Below are 23,404 nucleotides of genomic sequence, written 5' to 3'. Positions count from 1 at the left end.
TAGGGGGTGCCAGAAACAGAGAGAGGGGTAGTGCTGAGAGAGAGAGAGAGAGAGAGAGAGAGAGAGAGAGAGAGAGAGAGAGAGAGAGAGAGAGAGAGAGAGAGAGAGAGAGAGAGAGAGAGAGAGAGAGAGAGAGAGAGAGAGAGAGAGAGGAATTGCACCACTCGGTTCACACAGGTGTGAGTTTTTATTGACCCTTTGCACGAGAACGCACACTTTATGAAAACGCTATAATGTTGCTAGGTGGCGGTAACGGGCTGCCAAATAGACCAGTCACCCACGTACAAGAAGAAGAACCATGCAGGTAGCCAGCTAAGGCTCTGGCCAGCTCCAGAGGGCCAGCTCCCCCTTCACGCAACCCTATCGGGGTTTTGCTTCCTGAACACAACATGGTTGTGGATGTCTGCTGTCTGCCTGCTTTAAGTGACACACAGGCTGACAGGCAGCACAGAGCATGCAGGCAGAGCGTGCCACGGGATGGTTATATATTTTATAATACATTAGGCTACATAAACGCTGCTGCCGCCTATCGCAAGGCATTTTATTTACATCATGGTTTTACATTCACCATCGCTGATGAGCAGCACTTTGTAGGCTTGTTCAGGTACTCCATTATGGCTCTGCATCAATGTAATAAACATATGCGCTGTGAGCCAACGTGAGCCTGCATGATGTCATACGTTTTGCGGATTCACCGTTTTGCCTGTTTACATGGAGAAGGGATTAAAACGGCGTTCTCAAAGATTTCCACTCTGGAAGGTGTTTTCTATGAACACCATTCTCGTGTAAAGACCACCTAAGACTAAGACTAAATCAAAATCTGCTGAAAAGATTAACACTGGAGGCTTACTTCACCTTCCCAATAACTGATTGTGGGGGTTAGCAGAGATGGATTACTCGTAGAGAGGCTGAGGAATTGGCAATTGGCTTTACTAAATTGGGACTTGAAGGGGAGGAAATGTTTTTTCTTTTGTCTTGAAGGGGCATGATTTGTGCAATAATACTCTTTTCATTATGTCTGCCCTATGATTCCCGAGATCTATACTATTGAAATTACAATAAAATGTGAACAGATTTGACTGAGAGACTGCCATCGCGCAAATTCCAGCTTTTCACCAGAGGAGAAAAACTTTTCTTTTTTCCAAAATGAGTTATTAGCACAGGCAGACTCTTCACATACTACAGCATGTCTGAAATAAGTGTCAGAGCTGAAATCGACATGTAAATATGAAATAAATAAACATGTAGCTAGGTGTAATGTTAGAGACCACAGAAGTGAACCTTTCAAGCCTCTTTTCTCAACTCGCTGTTTCTCTGCAAGACATTACTCTATAAGCCATATCTCCAAAACTGGTGGGTCAAACTGAACAACCAATATGTCAATTTGAAGCTATGATTCCCTGCTTTCATATGAAGTGAAAAAACGAAAATTCTAAAAAGAATCCAATAGCAGTCCCTCAGTCAAATGTAGTCACAAATGTTTTGAAAAGAAAAGATTAACACTGGTGGCCATAGGCAGATATGGAGATCCAGACCGTTGTCCAGAACCATCCGACAACAGATATGGCGACATGGGCCAGACCGACTTCAAACTTTGCATGCGTATCGCAGAGGAAATGGCGATACGCCAAGAAAAAAGGGGTTGAAGCTACGTTTCCCCCTTTGCTGGAATACTGTATGGTGATCTGTTGTATAATGCCTCTGCCAAATGCTTGCTCTGGCTGGATGCTGTGTTCCACAGTGCTCTGAGGGTTGTCACAGGCTGCAAATCTATCACTTACCATTGCACCCAACGTGCCAGACTGGGTTGGTCTTCATGGACTTTGCACAGACGTGAGTCTGTGCAAAGTTGGCACTCATTGCTTCCCTCTTACAATTGTTAGTATTAGTGATGATAGTTTATGTTCAAACGGCAGCCTCTTGCTCTCGTCCCTAAGGCTGAAACTGAACAGAGGTCTGTTACAGTGTTCCTCTCTGGGAAAAACCTTAATCAAAACAGAGGGACTTAGGTCAGCAGGCGTATGGGAAAATGAAGACCTGTCCCTCGGATAAGATCAGTAGAATGTCCCCTTACTGGACTAGAGGTCTGTTAAACATTTGTGTGTGTGTGTGTGTGTGTGTGTGTGTGTGTGTGTGTGTGTGTGTGTGTGTGTGTGTGTGTGTGTGTGTGTGTGTGTGTGTGTGTGTGTGTGTGTGTGTGTGTGTGTGTGTGTGTGTGTGCGTGCCTGCCTGCCTGCCTGCCTGCCTGCCTGCCTGCGTGCGTGCGTGCCTGCGTGTGTGCATGCGTATATAAATGAAATGTTCTCTGGCACCCCATGAGAGCTGCCATGTTGAAATCCTGTGATTTACTGTAGCTTCTTAATTGCCAGACACAATTGATCCATACTGATACAGTATGTTTCTGCCCACAGGAAGATGTTTCCTAATGTAGTTGATCCATTATTCGCAGTTGATTAATATGTGAAGGTTTAGCTGTCTGACGGACAACTTTATGATACAGTACATGTATGATCCGTATCATCCGTATGCCAGTTGCTACATGTGTGTTTATTACCGTGTTACATTCGACATTGGCTGATTGGCTACCACCCAGCAAGATTCGCTCCTCATTTGCATACAATTAACGCTTTCCTCGCCTGCTCCACTCATGCCGTGTGCTTCAGCGTGTGATTCAGCCCCCCTGTTTTTGACGAGCTGTGTTTGTTTTTCAATTGTAGGGAACATTAGCAGGAGCTGCACAGCAAACGGATGGACCGAAGTGTTCCCCAACATAACCAGTGTGTGTTGGTCCGAACCCTTTCAGGAGAAGGTGAGTAACGGAACAGGATGTACACAATCAACATAAATGGAATGGTTTTGTCATTGGAATCACCTGTACACTGTACACAACTGCAATGTATTTCTGAAAGGTAAGCAAAAGCAGAATGCATGCTTGGCGTGCGTTCCTAAATGTGCCCATGTGGGGGATGCCTAGTGGCTTAACGAGTTAGTGCAAGTGCACCACATCCTCCTTTGGAGACACGAGGACCCATGTTTTAACCCATTCTGACCGGGCACCCATTTTGGTGTTGGCATCATGTCATGCTTTAGCTATTGAAAAATAGCAGATCTACAAGCTCGTATCGCGCCACCGAGTGGCGCGATACGAGCTTGTAGGTCTGCTATTTTTGAAAAATCTAAAAAAACAACTGACATTTTTAGAATCTGATCTCAGGTCAGAATGGGTTCATCAGACCAGTGTGTGTCCAGTGGAAACCTCGTATGAATCTGATCTCAGGTCAGAATGGGTTCATTCAAATCACGTCTTGTTGTCTCGCATGTCTTTCCACTCTCTGCGCTTGTTCTCTCTTTGCACTTCGAACCAAACTACCACAAATAATTCAAGAAAAACAATAGTTTCATCATTCATGAATGACTAGATTCTATTTAGACAAAATCCCTAGTCCCTATCAATCAAACAAAACAGGAAAAACTAGAAAAAGTGCCCTTCTGGGCACAGGTCTCCACCAGGTTATCCACAGATCCGTGCAGTTAGAGGTAAAAACACTTTTCGGCCAGTTATAGCGCCACCTTGAGGCTGAGTTGAAATTGTTCATGTGGCATTTTGTCCTCTGCCTAGTGGGAATGTGGGTGCACAATTTCACGGAAATCACGCGATGTGTTCATGATTTGCAGCATTTTGTTTGAAACTGAGCACTCCTGTGAACTTTGGAAGCCAATCTTAACCAATCAGGATGGAGTGTGAGAAATATGAAAGACCGGTTTGGTTGAATGGCTCTAGAGAGACTGTGTACCAATTTGCGTGATGTTTGGACAAAATCTGTAGGTGTGCTGTGCAAAAACCTGTTTTGCACAAAGCGGCCTCCTGGTGGCGCTATAACAGGCCGTTCTGGAAAGTTTGGGGCAGAGGTTCATGGTTGGCATCCAGGGAGTGTGTGTGCAAAATTTGGCATCGACCGGGTTAACGGTGGCTGAGATTAGCTGGTCACGGACGGACGGACGGACGGACGGACACACGGACACACGGACACACGGACGGACGGACGGAGTGCAAAACATACTCTCCCCATGCCTTCGGCTGGTGGAGACAAAAACAAAGATAACTGGCAGAGGAAAAGGAATATGTGTTTTTAAGAAATTTTGAAATAGCCGGAAATCTAGTTATAGGGATATGGGCGTGGTATAGTGCCACAATGAGGCTGAATTGAAAAATATGTGGGGACTGGCGTAGCGTGCAAGATCAATTTAGTGCTAAATGTGTAGTAATTTACAAGCTTTGCTCTGGATACACGCGCACACACACACACACACACACACACACACACACACACACACACACACACACACACACACACACACACACACACACTTAAACCCTTTAGACTGGAACTGAGTTGTCTCTGTTGTCTCTGTCTCTGAAATATCATTTTCTGGTCTCTTATTTTAGTGTAAACTAAGCATAATAAGTAATTAAAAGTTTCTGCCTGAACAATATCTGGGTTGGCATCGCTGTCAGGTGTTGACAGACTGTCAGGCCTCATTCACACGTACCAAACACCAATCAAACAAATGTTTGGTCGTTTCTTTGTTTTTTTGGGGCCACCACAATGCTTTTCCAATGGGAGTCACATGGTTTGACCAAACATTTTTGTTTGATGAGGGGGGAGGGGCAGTACACCACCAGCAATCAGCAATCAAACACAAATGTAAAAACAAGTAACAATGTATGTCTATCTGTCTGTGGGTCTGTGGAGGACGCACCAAATCTCTGTATTTGAGGGGGTGTATAGGCAACCGCTGGTCCACCTGAACTGCATCAGTAGAAGTGGCAGCATGTACATTGCACAATAGAACTCATTTGCGCCATCAACACCACGTCAGCAGTTTCTGACAAACACCAGGGATCCCCGTATCTCCTTATTTAGTTGATCAGACGTATGTTAGAGCCGAGGGAACCACACTGGGTGCACCTATACTCTCAACTTGCATTGTCGCAAACACAAAGCAGGCTTTCTCTTTGATGTGTGTGTGTGTGTGTGTGTGTGTGTGTGTGTGTGTGTGTGTGTGTGTGTGTGTGTGTGTGTGTGTGTGTGTGTGTGTGTGTGTGTGTGTGTGTGCGTGCGTGCGTGCGTGCGTGCGTGCGTGCGTGCGTGCGTGCGTGCGTGCGTGCGTGCGTGCGTGCGTGCGTGTGTGTGCACTGACACAGGCGAACGTGCATATTATTCTCACTTCAACCATTATAGCAGCACATCTGTTTCCAGGAAGTTGGTGTGACTCCAGGGAAGCGCAAGGCACATCGACATGCCGTTTGCCATCAGGAGGTTTGAAGAGAAATCCATAGCGATTACAGTGTCTCTACCAACTTTGGTCTTTGTTATTGGCCAGTACAGTTAATGAGACACCTTTGGCAATGAATCTTTGTCGGCCAACAACAGTGTGAGTGGTCGAGAATTTTGCGCGCTAACAAATGTCCAAACTCTTGACACAGCAATCCTTGCCTATCACACCAGTGTCTTACAGGTCACCAATAAAACGTATTTAAACTTATTTTCACAGTAGAGGTTAGTGAGACATGAGGCAGAGATGATATACAGTAGTCACAACTTAAGTGGACACATTGTTATAGCTTTGGCCAGTTGTGACAGTATCACAGTAGCAATACTGAATTGCTGAACTGTAAAATAACTAATAAATAACATTACCAGTATTGGTAATTGTCCCGTTTTTGATTATTAGTCGATTCCCCTCACGGACAAACTGGCTTCTTGTGTTTATTAGTTTGTTCCCCTCCTGGATGCTACAATTAGAAATTAGCTTCCAGTCATTATCGTGCAGACCGTTTATGGCTGAAGGTGGTTCTGTAGTGACTTATTTTTATTGTGCCCCATCCCTTGGGGGTATTTTTTGTCATTGTACATTTTCACTTGTATACGTGAAATTTGTCCTCTGCATTATACCCATCCTATAATCACTATAGGAGCAGACTAGCAGTGAGCCACTGTGCGGCGCTCGGGGAGAAAATAGGGGTTAAGAATCCTGTTCAGGCCACATATCGACACTTTGGCCTGGAATCGTATACCCGGGACAATCAGGAACTCTGGCTCCATACCGTACATACCGGTAGGATACTATGCATTCTTCATCATCATCATCCGAGTGCTCGAGGGCACTCGGATGCTGATGATGATGATGATGAATGCATAGTTCATGCATGTGCATAGATGATCTGCAACACAGGCTGCTTGCACTAGTCTCTGTTTCTCATTGCCACACCGAGTTCATTCACAGTCAGTCCTGTGTCCCTACTCTTGATGGGCAGGGTAGTCTCCACAGAAGAATAATAAGGAATTGCATGTTTATAGCAAGAATAGACATTCTTTATAAGAATATAAGGAATGTCTTTTTCTCTGTGGCAGTGTCCAACAAAGTGTAGTCTTCTTTGTGCCACAACAACTGAGATGGAATGGATGCCTCCATAAATCGGAGCTTTAGCTGGATGGTTCCTCCATGAAAGGCTCTGGACACGCATGAGGAGTCTTGTCCATGTTTCTGCACCATACAGATGCAAGGATACTTTCCACATAGACTTTGAACAGGTTGGTCGTGGTAGCTCTTGAGATGTCTGACTGCCATATAAGACTTAGCTTATTGCAAGCACTCCAGGGCTGTTTCTGCTACTGACTACATATAATAATAACAATCTTAATTGTCCCGAAGGATATTCGTCTCCACAGTCTGTTCAAACACCCACATCAAAACAACACAGAGCACATAACACCAAGACAATACAAAAACATGTTTAATGCTGTGATGGCTGATGGGACAAAACTCCTACTAAAACGGACCTTTTTCCATGGCAAGGTTCTGTGTCTTTGTCCAGATGGCATGAGGCATGGCATGAGAAGCGATACAGTGGATGATCAGTGTCTTTTGATATCGAAAGTGCTAGCCGTATGATGGCCTTATTGTTCTTATCAGAAAGTGTGGGTGTAGGAAGTCCGATGATTTTGGGAACAATACGGATAATACTGAGAAGTTTGTTCCTGTTAGGCATGGACAATATGGTGTAGAAACATGCAGAAGAGTACAACAGAACAGGTTGAATAATGCTTTTGTACAATAATAGCAGAAGATGAGGATCAACAGATAATGATCTTAATTTACGGATTACTACATGGAAAGTGTGACTGGATAGATGTGATGTGTTTATCAAACCTAAGTCTATTGTCCAGTGTGAGTCCAAGATATGTGAAACTGTCAACCTGTTCTACTGTTTTACCATTAATGAGGAGTGGGTTAAGTCCAGTGTGGGTTGTTTCAATGACCAGTTCTTTTGTTTTGTCCACATTCAACTCTAAATAGTTGTCAGTGCTCTGTGTAAAATGAGAAGTGTTCTGATAGTTCGTAATAGTTATTGTCGTGGAGCAGTCCGAGAATTGCAGTGTCATCAGAATATTTAAAGTATGTGATGTTAGTGGGCGAGGGGCTAATACAGTCATTTGTGTATAGAGTGTATGTAGAGGAAAGGACACAACCTTGGGGGGCAACTGTGTTGCTGATAACAGTTGATGAGAAAGATGTACCTACTTTAACTGTTTGTGGTCTATTACTCAGGAAGTTGTGAGTACAGTGGATGAGGAGAGGAGGTGATGCAGTTTCTTGATCATGTGATGACGTTAAAGTCAACAAAAAGAATAGTGGCAAAATTGTCTGAAGATGAATAACAATAAAAAAAAATGTTACAATTTTAAATGTCATTCCAATGGTAGAAATGGGCTTACTAATTACAGTTAGTTACTGTATCTCTCCAGAAGCAAAGCATCAGTCTTGTCATAATACAATCCGTCAGCTGTTGCCTGACTCACTCACCGTGTCTTATTTATCTTGTGATCATGCTCCTTCTTGTACGACTCTATTTTATTTGACCTTATTCTATTTTATTTGTAGTTTTCTTGAATAACCTGTAATGGCATCTGGAAGACTACTGCAGCCTTTTAATCAAACATGACTGACAGGCCAGTCATGTTTGATTGAAAGGCTGCAGTCCAGGTTTAAATCAATCAGGGGGAGCTCCCTGATTGATCAAGGAGGACTGGGAGCTCTGAGGATTTGGTAGCCTGGGGGAGCATGAACTACAGAGATAACAGGCTGGATTTTCTCTCACAGCATTTCAATTCATGATAAATAAAGTTAAACGGCATAAGAATTTATTGTTTCCTATACTATAACTGTGGGGTAAAACCGTCCAACCTTGATTTCATTGATTATATAATTTATTTTAAGAAAATAATCAATTGGTGGTAGATTTAGTACCTTGCAGGGCTGTTATTCTGCACATAATATGTATCTTCGTTACACATCTGTCTGCTGCAGCATGAACCACCTGATTTTCACATAGAATAACTTAAGAAATAAACACCATGGCACCTGAGAGCATGGGTTCTGCAACATTGTCGAGTTTTATTTGGTGTCAGTGTAGCAGAGTTGCTCAGAGCCTCAGAAGTCTAATATCTCCCCCGGTCCATAGGGATATCCCTTTGGTCTAGTCACTTGACTAGACTCTAGTGGTTAAGATGTTGGACTTTTACGCGGGAGGCCCGAGTTTGAATCCCGGGCGTTACATTGGTGCTATGACCCGGGTCGGGTTTCCCCATAGGATGAGGTCAAAAGGTGGGTGAGTGTAGTCCATGAAACGTTCTTGCGGGGCGGACCCCTGTGACAATTATAAGAACTCTTCCGGGGGAACTAGTGTGCGCACTCAGTCACTGATCGCCATTCGGATTCGTTTTTTCTTCTGCTTAGATAGAACAACTTCAAGCGCGATCACTGACGACAGATTGCGGTTCCTCAGATAGGCTCAAAAGGACAAGAGTTTTCCAACTACTTAGACCACAAGGCGAGAACTGCAAGATCTCAGTTAAACTACACTCAGTTGATCTTGTCTGATCTTATATTGATAACTGTTTAATATCCAGCTAAGGCTGTGAGCTGACTAGACTGCTTCAGGCCTACTAGCCGCTTGGCTGTTGTACCACGGGACAGGACTAAACCAGTCCCAACAGATTGATGCGGTTTACCGCTAAAAACAACAACGTGGCTAACGATAACACGGTTACGTTAGATCCCCTCCCGCTGCCACAATAACGCAGCATGTTGCCATAACGCTGCTAACCAAGGTTAGCCAGAACTGGACACCACTTTGTTACTAATAAAAAAGATTAACAGTGGTATCGTGTCCAGCCACCCCCGCTCACAGGCCAATTAAGGCCCGAGAGCACTATCGAAGCAAGCAGGCTACTAACCCGCCGGTCTACGAAAAATAAAAACATTTAAAAAGGGAGAAGAGGCGAGGTTTAGCATGAAATAAGTTTTGCATGACTCCATGGCCTTTCCTGCAGTCACCTGTGTCACTGTGATTGCAGCACACAGAAATCACAGGACCTCAAAGTTGAGTGAATAAAGTCACTCCAAACTAAAGTCAGACTCCAAACATTAAAAATCAATAGTACTGTGGAGGTAGGCTACTTCTGAAGTGAACAGCACATTTTATTCATTAATGTATTTGATTATTTATCTCACATTAGTCAACTTTCACCACTATATGTAAATTTGCTGACATTAGCATATTATCCATACGTCATTTTCAGTAGTTTGATAGTAGTGGATATAAAACATTTTATTACTGAACACTGGAGGGTGGGTATGGAGGGGATTTAAGGCAGCAACTGCTTGGTATGTAATGGTGCGAAAATAGGGGTGGCGAGGGAGATATGGTGGACGGGTGCAAGGGGTGGGATATGGGGGCTTTCAGGTAGGAAGGCGACAGGAAAATGGAGGAGGTGGCTATCGGTATATGGGGGGTGGGTAGCGGGTGGGGGTATGGGGGAGTATGGTGTTTGGCTTCAACTCACATGGTCTGTTTGGGTTGGATTGTAATTTTCAGGCCAGTTGAAAACTCTAAAGCAGTGGTTCTCAAACATTTTCATGTCAAGGACCCCCAAATTGACATGCATTCTGCAGACCCCCATCTGAAAATATGTTCTGCTAGTAGGGAAATGTTTTGAAGATGTATCAAAATGTTTCGAAAATAGCCGATATACAAAATGGGCAGTAATGGGATGCGTTGTGAGCTTGTAGATTGGCTATTTTAAGTATAAAATGGGGTTAAAGTGGTTAAAATGTTCCATATTTTGCTGTGGACTGCCTGGAACTTCCTCAAGGACCCCTTGAGGTCCCCAGACCACACTTTGAGCTTCTTGCAGAGGGTGCTGTTTTTCCTTATGTTTTCAGATTCCACTTAAGAACAAAAAAGGCAAATTGACAAAAAAAGAGTGCTCCACAGTGTGCTTACATTCTGTTCTTACCTACGAACAAATCACTGCAGCTAAGAAAACATTGAGGGATCCCAAAACCTTCTTAAAAACGTCCTAAGTGGGTCTAAGAACGAATTTCCTCTTAAGAACTTGAACCGCAAGAGGCCCTATGACTTTGTCTGAACGCGTGGTAGGTCCCAGTAGAGGACTATATTTCTGATGGTTATGTGGTCCGTCAATGTGACACCTACTGTATAGTGTCATTTGTAGCATTCTTGTGTAGGCTCCATCCAGGGCCCTTTCCTGTTGTGCTGTGAGTGATCATGTCTCAGCCCCATACAGCACTAGTACTGTACTGACTCGACCGTAGCTACGGTCTTCTTCTCCCATTTCCACACTCGCCTCATCCCATGCAAGGCATTCCAGACTGCCTCGAGCACCGTCCCGTCCGCAGTGGCAATGGTTTTGTCCTCTGTGCTCACTGTCAGTACTTTTGTTTTCTTGGCATTGAGCTTGGGCTGATCTCCCTGCACTCACATTTCTACTGCCATTAGTAGTTCCCTCCCATTCTCTGCTGTATCCAAGACTAGGGCAATGTCATCTGAGTATAATGCTGTATTATCATTCAGTGTGAATCTAAATTGTGTGCTATATACAAAGCAAACACTGCAAACATGCAGACGTTATTTTGACAAAGTTTTACTTGTTGAGGTTGGTGAACAGCAAGAAATATAGAGGCAAATATGAAAATATGAAAACAGTACCGTATTCAACCCACATTCGCACAATGTAACAATGACTTTGACGCCTTCTGTGTGTTTGCTGTGTTGTTGTTGCAGTGGTCTAATTGCATGTGGATGTAGCCTCTCAAGTCTGACCGACCGTCACGCTGGATTCACTGCATTCCTAATTTTCCCAAATCTTCATGGCCCTTAAAAGTGTGGTCAAAATGCAAATGCAAAGTCGATACAGGAATCAGGAAGGCAATGAACTCCCTAGTTTCTACTAAACTAAGCTAAAAAACCCAAAAACTACTACATTTCTTGAATTGTGTGTGTGTGTGTGTGTGTGTGTGTGTGTGTGTGTGTGTGTGTGTGTGTGTGTGTGTGTGTGTGTGTGTGTGTGCGTGTGTGTGCGTGTGCGAGCGCGTGTGCGCGTGTGCGTGCATGCGAGAGAGAGAGAGTACACACGCATGTGTGACAAAGATAAAGCAAGGTGATTGGATTTACACACACACACACACACACACACCATGAATGCACGCACACTTCATAAGGAATATGGAGAGAGTCATGAATCTTAAACATAAACACACAGACACCTGCGGGGTCAGACCGTGGTTCTTCCAGCTTGCTGGTTGGTCGGTTCTACTAAAGGAATGTCCCATTTGGCGTAGCCTCAAAGCTTCCACACAAACCGCCATTTAGCCTCAGCCCTCGCTGACAAGGTGTCCAAGATAGACTCTTTGTTTTTGTCAGGCACGGTTCTCTGGGGAGGAAATAAAACATGCCACTCATTCTCTGTGGAAACGAGATAAGAGGGCGAATCTCTTTCCTTCTCTCTCTCTCTCTCCCACTCTCTCCCACTCTCTCTCTCTCTCTCTCTCTCTCTCTCTCTCTCTCTCTCTCTCTCTCTCTCACACACACACACACACACATGCACACACACACATGCACACGCACACACACACACGCCTTGCCAATCATCAGTTAAAGCAATAGAAAACAAACAATAATCAAATCCATCCACACCAGGGGAATGTGTGAATAAATATGTTGAGCCTCATGCGGAACCAAATTAGAACAGATGAATTTAGAACTTTGTGTGCCCCTGGTGTGCACTGGTGTTTTTTTGCACAAAATTAATTGCACGGTCAGTCGATATATTTCAATATTAATTAGTAAGCTCCTTTATCTCTCTACCACCCTCACGCTGGCCCTCATGTCTTTCTCCCTCCCACCATGTTTTTCATTCACTCTCCCTGCATGTGCTCTGCCTCCTCTCTCTCTCTCTCTCTCTCTCTCTCTCTCTCTCTCTCTCTCTCTCCCTCCCTGTCTCTCTCTCTCTCTCTCTCCCTCTCTCTCTCTCCCTGTCTCCTGTCTTCCAGTTGGTGTTCTACATGGTGGTGCAGACATTGTACACGCTGGGACACAGTCTGTCCCTCATCGCCCTCACCACAGGAAGTGCCATACTCTGCCTGTTCCGGTGAGATGACCAATGGATACTACAAAATTCAAGATCACATTTTGCAGGACCACAGTGTCATGTTTTAGGCTTAATGTATTATTACCTTTTTTACATTTGTATTATATTTATTACTTTTTTCAGTATAACGTTGGTATAGATAGAAACTGTAGTTTATCAGTTAGATACTGTTATATGGAAAATATAGATAGCTGTGTCACAGATTTCTTTTCACGGTTTGCAGGTGTTGTGGGAGACAAGATGATGAGAGATGAAGATCAAAAACTTAAGTTTACTTAAATAAGAGACACAGATTAACAAAGATACAACTTAAATACTCTAGTAACTAATACAAGACACTGGGAAGAATACAGAAAACCCACAACTTATGAACCGCAGCATTGAACAGTATGAACACACACAGAAACACAGCCTTTATATACAGCTCGTCACCAAACCAGGCTTGCACTCACCTGGTCTTCACAGGTGACAGCACTGAGGGCAGAGCAAGGGAGGGGCAGAGGCACACTACAGAGCCAAACAGGCCCACTGTAGATGTCGTGGTCATGACAGTACCCACCGCCATGGGACGGATCCCAGACGTCTTTCTAGGCCACTCAGGCCCACCGGACGAATCAGAATGACGGGGGTGGGGTGCAGAGACCCTCAGGCAGGCAGGGTAGAGAGGACAGGGAGGAAGTGACCAGCAAGGGCTCTGGCATGGCTCATCGTCCAGATGCTCAACGGGGAGCAGAGGGCACATGCTGGTCAGTCAGCGAGGACATCAGGGTTGACCGTTAGCCAGGGCTCTGGCACGGAACATCATCCATTCCAGACGCATCGATGCGGAGCAGAGGGTGGGGTTATCGGGACATGGTAAAATTACGACGTGCCGGGACATCCGTCACGTCAAACATTTTCCATTTGGTCGCACGTTGCTCCATCTCTGACTACTAGATGAATACACTTGCTCCCCAGTTGCGTGCGGTGTATCACCAACTGTGCACCTTCCCACTATTACTACCGAAGTCACATGACAAGCTTAGGTTAGGCCTATACAGCAGCTCAGTCATCAGATTTTATTTAACCTTTATTTAACCAGGTCAGTCCCAGGTCGTAATCTCTTTTGATTGATTCATTCACAGCTCAGTCACCATTTCCCTTCCCTGTTTGCGTCACATCCCTATCGTTCCAGAGGTACAACCTCGAGCGTTGACTTCAGGAGATCATCTCATAAGCCATTGCTTATGTGTTCCCATGACACACTGAAGTCCTCAACAGCGTCTATAGACATATTGTACAATATGTCACTGCGTAAACCCTGGTTTATTGATATATTGTCTAATCTTAATTATGCTCCCCAGGAAGCTCCACTGTACCAGGAACTACATCCACCTCAACCTGTTCTTCTCCTTCATCCTGAGAGCTGTGGCTGTGCTGGTCAAAGACGACATCTTATTTTCACGAAACACACAGTGCTCTAACCAGCCGTCACTGGTGAGATCAATTGAGTTTTATTGTCTTTTGTTGTTGATTTTGTCGTGATATTGCCTATTTTTAAACATGTTAGAAATCAAACTTTTCATTCATCCATGGGATTTCTTTGCTTGTACCGCAATTTGTTTTCATTCATTTTTAAAGCAACGTGTGGCTTTATTCTGCCCTTGCTGGAGCTTTGTGTGTATGCAATGAAAATTGCAGACAATAACAGTTATGAAAGCGGTAGATGAAAAAGAAGTCTGTGAAAACAAATGAAAACAAGCTCCAAGAACTAAACAAACAACTCTGATCAGTGATAAAAATAACAGAGCATAACCAAGTTGAAATTGGTGTCAGAACAAAGCAAAGTTAAAATGAGACAAGACAGGACAAGACAAGACAAGACAAATTCACAGAGGAATATAGGGAAGAGAAGGGGGGTGAGTTCTTCCACTATGGTGAGAGTGCCGATGTGGTTCAGGAAGGGCTATGACTTGCATTTCTACATTCTGAGAGCAGACTTGATAATAACAATGATATAACATAGCCTACTGTATAATATACTTCAAACCTTACCATGTTTCAGTCCACACAGACACTTTGAATAAGGCTTACAGTATGTTTTATTTGTGTGTGTGTGCAATTTCACATCATGTACAGAGTAGATATGGATTTGGCCACTGGACACACAACTGATAAGATTTCTCTTTTGAAGTGTTGTGCTTATCAGGATTTTATCGACTGATTGACAGCAGGCCAGCAGGGGTTGACTGAAGTTTTTCCTATGTTTTAATGACACCCAGTTATATAGACATTAAGCGGATGTGTATTTGATAAGATGAGCTGATGAGATGTTTTCTTTGGGTGGAGTGTGTTTGGTGTTCAGATTAACAACTAGATTTATTCTAATTGCATGTCTAACATCCTCAAACACGCTACTGGTGCACAGTAGACCTGAGGTCGATTCTAAAAAGCACCTTCTAACAGTTTCCTGAAAGGTGTTTGACAGGATTGTCAACATTCACTATTAAAATAAATTAATACATTATTATTGAATTATTTCTCAGCCTCTGTAGCAGATAGGAACATGAAATGATACAGATGCTTTCCCAGACTGTATAAAGACATATTACAACAGGTCTGACCCACTTGTAATGAGTTCACGGACAAAATGTAATATATAATTTATTAATTTCTAATTAATGTAATATTATTCCATAATAATGTATAGTACCCCTGAAGATGTAAATCAAAGCTGGCAAGATTATATACAGAGAATGTTATTAGAAAGCAGTATCTACACTTCTGTTCACACTTTAATTTCAATTGAATTAAAACAAATAGCCAGGGAGTTGATCAGATTCACAATATAAACACCCATATTGTCACAATCCGAACACTCAATTGGCCATGGAGACGCATTCACGAGTTTGTTTTCTTCAAGTGGGGGTTTGTGGTGGACAACAACTTAAAACAAGGCAGTGTGAGCTCAGATAATCTGGGATATGTACTGGATATGCCTTTATCCAAAAACATACACCCATTTACACACCGATGTCAGAGGAAACTATGAAAGGCACCAACCTGCGTCAAGAGGTTCTTGTTCAAGGACACTTCGACAGTAACACGGTGCCACAGGAGCCTGGGCCGGGATACATTTCTAAGATTTCTTTCTCCGTATTTGTGTGTTTGCAGGTGGGTTGCAAAGCCAGCCTGGTGTTCTTCCATTACTTTATCATGGCCAACTTCTTCTGGCTGCTTGCGGAGGGCCTCTACCTCCATACCCTCCTCATCATCATCTTCTCTGACAACAGGCACTTTACAGTCTACCTGCTCATCGGCTGGGGTAGGAAACGTGGAGGTCTGGCTGACTGGGTGGGTGGGGGAATGTCAGTGGTGGACACTTAAAGGCCTAGCCTATTCATACTTTTTAGAGTTCTCATTTTCTGCCCGAACCCGACCCGGCCCGGCCCGACATTTTAGGGCCGGGCCGGGCCCAAAAAATATGCTAATTAGTCGGGCCAGGGCCGGGCCTCGGGCTCTGTGATTTTCCGTGATTTTTAATTTTTCTTCTTTTTTCAAAAATGTTATAATAAAAATAGCAATTCTGTTATTTGTGTAATGTGTAGGCTATATAGCCTACAAGTATGTATTTATTATGAAGAGGGCTGCGCTATGGCGATTCACTTGTGACAGGAGGAAGACGGAGGAGTGGAGGCGGGGGGGCTTGGAATGGATTACTGACTGCGCAGGCAGAGAGAAGTGAACGGTGGGGTGGTTGTTTAATGTTTATACCGCTGGCTGGCCTCTGTTTTGCGGCGCACCAAATGAGCTTCAGTTCATAATGCTAAATGTTTTATAAATCAATCGGATTATCACACGATAGACTGCAACATGACAAAAACAGTTGCACTGAGCCATCTCGTTAAACCCAGCTGGCTGCGATGAATAACCTAATCATTAGGCCTAATCAACGTCATATAGTCACCAACCGATCCATATCATTCTGTAGTGTATGATCTGACCACGCAATGTTACAGTCCACTGCAGGCTATAGGCTATTTGATTTACAAAATGATTAGTATTATAACCGCCGTCCCTCTGTGCGGCGGCGCTCCTCGTTATATGTACCCGATTTAAAATAACAGATCTCTAAGCTGTCGAGACACGCCATGAGCGGGTGCATGGATGGTTTATAAACTTTGTAGGCTATGTTTGTTCTTTTGGACACCGAACGGGGACGATACTTGGGGTCTTGGACATAGCTTCACTTCAGAGGAAACGGGGAGCTACTCACCAGTCACCACCACTGGAAATGGAATCCATTAGAATGATATGGAAATGGTACATTAACAGTGAGCTGCATAAATCCTTTATTTCGGCGATAAGTCCATTGAACTCCGTTCTCACTCTCACACAGACACACACTGAAAGAAAAAAAAGAACGCCACTTTATTGCATGGCCAGCGCAGCAGCACGCGCCGTCAGTGGTTCACTGACGGCGCGTGCTGCTGCGCTGGCCATGCATTAAAGTGGCGTTCTTTTTTTTCTTTGTCGGGCTTTATAGGGCTTCGGGCCTAACATTATGGTATTTTTTAGGGCCGGGCCGGGCTTCGGGCTGACCCAGTTAGGGCCGGGCCAGGCCGGGCTTCAAATTTCGGGCCCGATGAGAACTCTAATACTTTTAGGTGATCAGGTGACTACCAAAACGGTGGTTATATAGTAAAAACAAGAGATGTGTTTGGGTATGAATAGGCCTTAAAGGACAACTTTAGTTTTTTTCAACCAAGGTTCATGTTTTAGGTTGTTATTAGAGAAAGTAAAAGATGAGTGTTTTAGGGATTTTAGCTCTTTTTGACAGGGGGCAGGGGTATTCGAGCATGGGGCTAAATATGTATTTTCTTACCAAATTTTATGGTGATTTATTTTTGTATTATTTACTATAGTCCTAATAAACCCCAGGAAATTACATCTGGTTACAGAAGATCACAGGATCTACTGAATGTGAAGGTAGCCTACTGGAGGAAGGCTTATACTGTGTGTATAGGCTCAATATGTCAGTTTGACACATTCAATAGATCCTGTGATCTTTTGTGGCCAGATGTAATTTATTGGGGTTTATTAGGACTTTAGTGAATAATAAAAAAAGAAATCGCCATAATATTTTGTAAAAAAATACATATTTAGCCCCATGCTCGAATGCCCCCGCCCCCCTGTCAGAAACTGCTAAAATCCCAAAAACGAAAGAAAGCAGCAAATGAAAGAAAATGAACTCTCACCTTTTACTTTCTCTAATAACAACCTAAAACATGAACCTTGGTTGAAAAAAACTAAAGTTGTCCTTTAACAAAGTACATTTTACTTGAGTACTGTACATTTGTTCATCTATCTATCTAGCTATCTGTACTCAAGTATGTGTATTTCTGGATACGTATGACTCTCACTCCACTATATAACAAAGCAAAATATTGCACTTTTGACTCTAACCCCTTGAGCCGTTTTTCAAATAATGAAAATAGCAGATGTACAAGCTCACAAGTCACAATGCGAGCTTGTAGATCGTGGGCGGCTATTATTGAAATTTGAATTAGATGTTTTTCATTTAATTTCAATACATACAGCAATGCATTCATAGTAAACAAAAAATGTACTTTGAAATTTGTACTTTTGAATAATTAAGTATTTTCAAAGCATGTTCTCCAGTACTTTAACTCAAATAGCCTACAAATTTGACAAAACAACTTTCACTTGTAGTTGAGTAATAGTTGACCAGGAGTACTTTGACTGAAGTACTGGGGACGAGTACTTTGTCAAGGTTCAATGTCAAGGTTCAAGGTTACTTTATTTTGTCTCACTTGGGAGAAATTTGTCTTGGAGACACGGACCAGCAGCATACGTACACGATATACATAACATTACCATACAATACAGTACAAAAACAATCCAATCCAACTTTATTTATAGAGCACGTTTAAAAACAACATAGTTGACCAAAGTGCTTTACATGAAATATAAAAAAGTACATGAAACACATACCGGTAAGTCAAGGCCGATCTCAATAAGGTACGGTACACAGACATGTACACCCCGAAGAGTCATTTAGGCTTATACATCACCCTCCAGAGTCCAGCGTAATAAATCACCCCAACCAACATACCTAGCGCAACAAGAGCCCTAGGTATGTTCCATGTTCCATCCATTCACCACTGGTGAATGGATGGATGGATGAACAGATGGATGATGAATGGGTGGATAGAGGGAGGATGCGATTGGCAGGAGGGATGGATGACTAGATGGATAGATGCTGTGCTCTATACTATTTGAGCCACACCAGGAACGGAATTGAACCCGTAATCCTATTACTCGGTCACCAAGTTACCTTGAACTACCGGTATGATACCACAGTTTTGAATTGAAATCCAGATCGCAACAGGAGGTCAATATTATCTTCATTGTGAAAGGAGTCAAAGGACGAGGAGTGATTTCTGTCTGGAAAATAACGTCACGATTTGACGTAGTCAAATGGTGTCTCATCTATAATGTGTTTTTTTGCAGGCATCCCCACAGTGTTTGTGGTGGTGTGGGTGATCACCAGGGTTTACCTGGAAGACACAGGGTGAGTCGCATTCAATTAAACCACTGTTTCCCAAACACTGGGTCAGGCACATTTTTATGGGTGCCTTTATTTTTCTAAATATAAAAACATTTCCAAAAAACCAAACCCTAGTCAATCCTATAGGATTTCTGATAGAAAAATCTTATTCAAAATCCTATTTGAACCATTTTTTTTGTCCAATAAGATTTGTTCCAAATTCGAATAGGATTTTTTTTATGAAGTAATTTCATAAATAAATAAAAGAAAAATCTAAGAAAGTCCATGATTAGAAAACAAATGTTTAAGAAGTAGTAAAATATATTGTCAATTGTCAATTTCTCTTTTGGGTCACAGGCAAAAAGGTTTATGAACCACTTAATTAAACCATACTGCATCGCCATCTATAGTCTTTCCACACAGTATGTACACCAGTGGCCAGGAATGATAGGGAGGGAGGCAAAATGTGTTGCAGTCCCCTCCCCCAACCCCCAAAAGAAAAATAAAGCAACAGTAACATTACAAAACTGAAAAACTTTAATTTTAAGAGTATGCAAGTACAATTAACACCACAAGCGGCAAGGACAGAGTTCTCCATTCAATCAATTAGTAACGCCCAGCGCTCAGGATGGAGATTGGTAAAAGGACGGAGATTTATTGATATCAAAACCGATCGCCGTGCTCCACAGGCTGGGAGCGGCTGGAACATTCAATTCCGGTGGGACGTCATCGAAAATGTTCCCCCCCATTTTAGCCGATGAGACCGAAAATCTTAAATAAATAAATAACTTGATCTAAATCATAACGTCCAATTCTAAGCAAAGATTATTAAAGATTATTATGGCCCATCGCGGTCCTGTCGCTAGTCGCGTTAGAATAAATCATACCTCTCGTTGTTGTCAGATGTTTTGGCTACATCTAGCTACTTCAGCTACATCCAGGATAGTGCCTGGTCCGTCGCTAAATGCGCTCCGCTGCTACAAATCGCTAGACACTCTGATTTAATGGATTAAATAACCCCGGATGTTCGGGTGTTAATGTATGTATTTTTATCAAATGAGTGACTCATCTCAACATTGCGATTGGAACACCAACATTAACATTAGAAGGTGTTGCACTTGAAAATATCTATAACTGAATCGTAGTTCAGACCTTCAGTTAAATCTCTCTCAAATGCTATAGGAGACAGACTATATTTTTGCGAGAGGTTGTCACTCAGTCTATCTGGTTTAACATGATATGTGAATCAAATCATTGTCACAACTGAGGGAAGTAGACTAGTAAATCGCACAAACAGGTTTTCCAATTAGGGTCGCTGAATGGGCGAGGAGTTAATCCGCTGCCCACTGATAATTCTCAGGTTTGGTTTTTCCTGTATCTCTTTTTCTCTCCACAGTCACAGTTATATGGTATACACTACCGCAAAGGAATTGTAATTATTTAAATTACAGTTATTTGTGATCCCCTTATGCATTTATTTTACATCAAGGGGATTATGAGTGTATGTGTTCGCATTTGTAACCTCATCTTGACATCAGACTTTCATTATAGCACTCCAGGGGATACTTGTTTTTCAGTATGAGATGAGAGTCTGGAAATATCAGTGAGGTTTTCAAGCATAGTGAAAAAAGAAAATCACATACGTGCTCAATGGAGGTGCAGGACAAGTTTCACAAGTCGGTTGGTGCTTCAAAGATCAAAGGGACTGAGCACTCAAAACAGTATATTGAGGAGAATGTGGCTATAAAAGAAAAGTATTATAAAGGTATTTTCAGTGATTTCACTTAATTCAAATATCACTTTTTTTTGTTTTCTTTTGATAATCCTCCCTCCTAATCCTCCCTACTACAACAGTCTTGTCAAAACTTGAAAAACCCCTCCTTACTGGCCTACCGGCATGTGCACTTAAGCCTCTCCAACTGATCCAAAATGCCGCAGCTCACTTGGTCTTCAACCAGCCAAAATTCTCACATGTCTCCCCCTTCTCCGCTCACTCCTCTGGCTCCCGGTCGCTGCCCGCACAGAATACAAAACTCTGATGCTGGCATTCAAAGCAACCAAAGATATGGCTCCTTGCAAGTATGATTGAACCCTACAAACCCTCCACACGGGACAACGCTCCACACGTCCCAAACTCTTCTCCCTTCTGGCTCCAAAACTGTGGAATGCACTTCCCGTTGCAGTCAGAACTGCAACGGGAAGGGGGGGGGAGCCTCTAGCTCCCCCTTGATGTATATAGTGCGCCTTAAAATACATCATGTGTGGCGCGCTTTAAAATGTTTTTAAAAACATCATAAAATGTATTATATATAGCGCGCTTTAAAATGTTTTTAAAAACATCATAAAATGTATTATATATAGCGCGCTTTAAAATGTTTTTAAAAACATCATAAAATGTATTATATATAGCGCGCTTTAAAATGTTTTGTTGTTGTTGTGATGGTTCATGTGGATTTGAGAATCACTAGAATTGCATGTAGTCATAGGACTTCATAGTACATATAATGTATAGCATAGTATAGTATGTATAGTTTATATGTATAGTTTCATTATATAGATATTCCACTCTTAGCTTACACATGTGTCATGATACATACTTTTTATGTATGTGATGTATTCTTGCTTAATGTAAATCGCTCTGGATTAAGAGCGTCTGCTAAATGCCTAAATTGTAAATTTTAAATTGTAAATTGTGAGTGTGCTGACCAATATAAGGAGTTCCTCCCTGTCCCAAGTTAACCCCTGGGGTCAAAAAACCTTAAGTTTGTTTTTGGCTAGAGGGCCCAGCCTTCATCCAATCAGGATGAGAGGGGCCTTCCTCCAATCATGATCGAGCCGGGGCGGGCCTTTGTGCACAAACTGTTGGCCTGTTGCACATCTACCCACTGTAGAGCGTGTGCATGTGCATAATATCTTGTTACCAGGGCGGTTTGGGTGATTTGGGTGATTTCCAAATCACCCAAATCACTGAATGCTCCTTCAGTATTAATAATGTTAAAACGCCAACATGTTTCGACTCACAAAGGAGTCTTCATCAGGGAAAGTATTAGGTTTTCAAGCATACGCAGTCAGTAGGGATCCATCTTTTTTAAATAATGAAGGGCTCAGATTACGCTTTACAGATTGGTTTCATTGAATATTCATGCGGGAATGTGTTTAATTGGGTTTAATAATAATTATTAAATAAGCAGAAACAAACCTCATCATCGTCGTCATTGTTTCCATTATCATACATGAATAATGCAAAAAATAAAAACAGATCATTGCTGTGGGATGGAAACTTTGTATGTCCAAAACGTCTTCCTACTTTTCAGGAAATGGAAAAAAAGAACCTGTGTTCCAAAGGATCTAGTGTAATTACAGTATTATTGTATACTTAAAGGTCGCCTCTATAATGCATTACAAGCTCATTTATAATGCATTATAAGGCATTATAACACTCGTTATAAATGTTCATACATGTTCACCATGTATAACTTCTCATAACGACGTTCAGAACATATTATAACTGCTAGTTATAATGCATTATTATGCTCAATGGAATAGCACATAACTACCATCACTTAGTCAGTTATAAAGACACATATAGAAATTATGTAATGTGTCATAACGCATTGTAACCAATATGTTTATTAAATGGAATGATGTCTTTTAAACATCAATAATATGCTATAACATGGCTTTGTGACCTTTAAGTAAAGTGGCCACATATTCATGCGTTATTAATAGTTGTCATGCTAGGGTATTATAGTTTTATGTTATCCTGGTATTCAACCTATTTGCTTCTATTTATTAACTATACATTATTTTATGAATAAAACATAAAAAGATGAAATATTCAGATTCAAGGTGTCTACCCGACAGTGATGAGATTCAGGTTAGAGAAACTGTATTGATAGGCAGTAGTATTTATCTCGACTGTAAATCATTTCAAACATGGCTCTCGTCTTCTGCTCAGGTGCTGGGAGAGAAACGACAACCCGATACCCAACTGGGTGATCAATGGACCAATAGGATTGTCCATCTTGGTAGGTTCCGCCTGACATCCCCCATGAAACCCATATATGTTTACGTTAACAAAGCGAGCACATAATGTCAGACTGCTGGAGTCACACGTAAAAACAAAGCATAGTTTTTGGTTTAGCCTACTTGAGGATTGAAGGCATTTGTGAGTCTCCGGGGTTTCTAAACCTTGTGTATTTCCGTTGAGAGAATGTGCAGCCTTGGGCTATGTCTGCCATGCAAAGCCCACCTGATGTCCCCGGGTATTATGTTCACAGGAGGTTTATGGGAGATATGCAAATACACATCCCGGCATAAGGCATGAGCCTTTGTG

General features: G+C 42.4%; 1 protein-coding gene across 1 annotated transcript in view; it reads left to right on the top strand.

The window, feature by feature from the left end:
* LOC310870533 (vasoactive intestinal polypeptide receptor 2-like) overlaps window positions 1-23,404 on the top strand; it is a gene marked incomplete at its 3' end in the record, with an annotated part of 75,577 nt that overhangs the window by 41,484 nt on the left and 10,689 nt on the right. Inside the window, exons 4-9 of the mRNA XM_083781772.1 lie at window positions 2,718-2,809; window positions 12,421-12,518; window positions 13,862-13,994; window positions 15,672-15,822; window positions 19,032-19,092; window positions 23,027-23,096. Coding sequence (XP_083637898.1) covers window positions 2,718-2,809; window positions 12,421-12,518; window positions 13,862-13,994; window positions 15,672-15,822; window positions 19,032-19,092; window positions 23,027-23,096 — 605 coding nt within the window. The remainder of the gene's footprint in view (window positions 1-2,717; window positions 2,810-12,420; window positions 12,519-13,861; window positions 13,995-15,671; window positions 15,823-19,031; window positions 19,093-23,026; window positions 23,097-23,404) is intronic.

The sequence above is a fragment of the Protomyctophum parallelum genome (assembly GCF_964188405.1).
Source record: "Protomyctophum parallelum genome assembly, chromosome: 14".
Taxonomy (NCBI): domain Eukaryota; kingdom Metazoa; phylum Chordata; class Actinopteri; order Myctophiformes; family Myctophidae; genus Protomyctophum; species Protomyctophum parallelum.
This window is presented reverse-complemented; position numbering and strand designations above follow the sequence as displayed.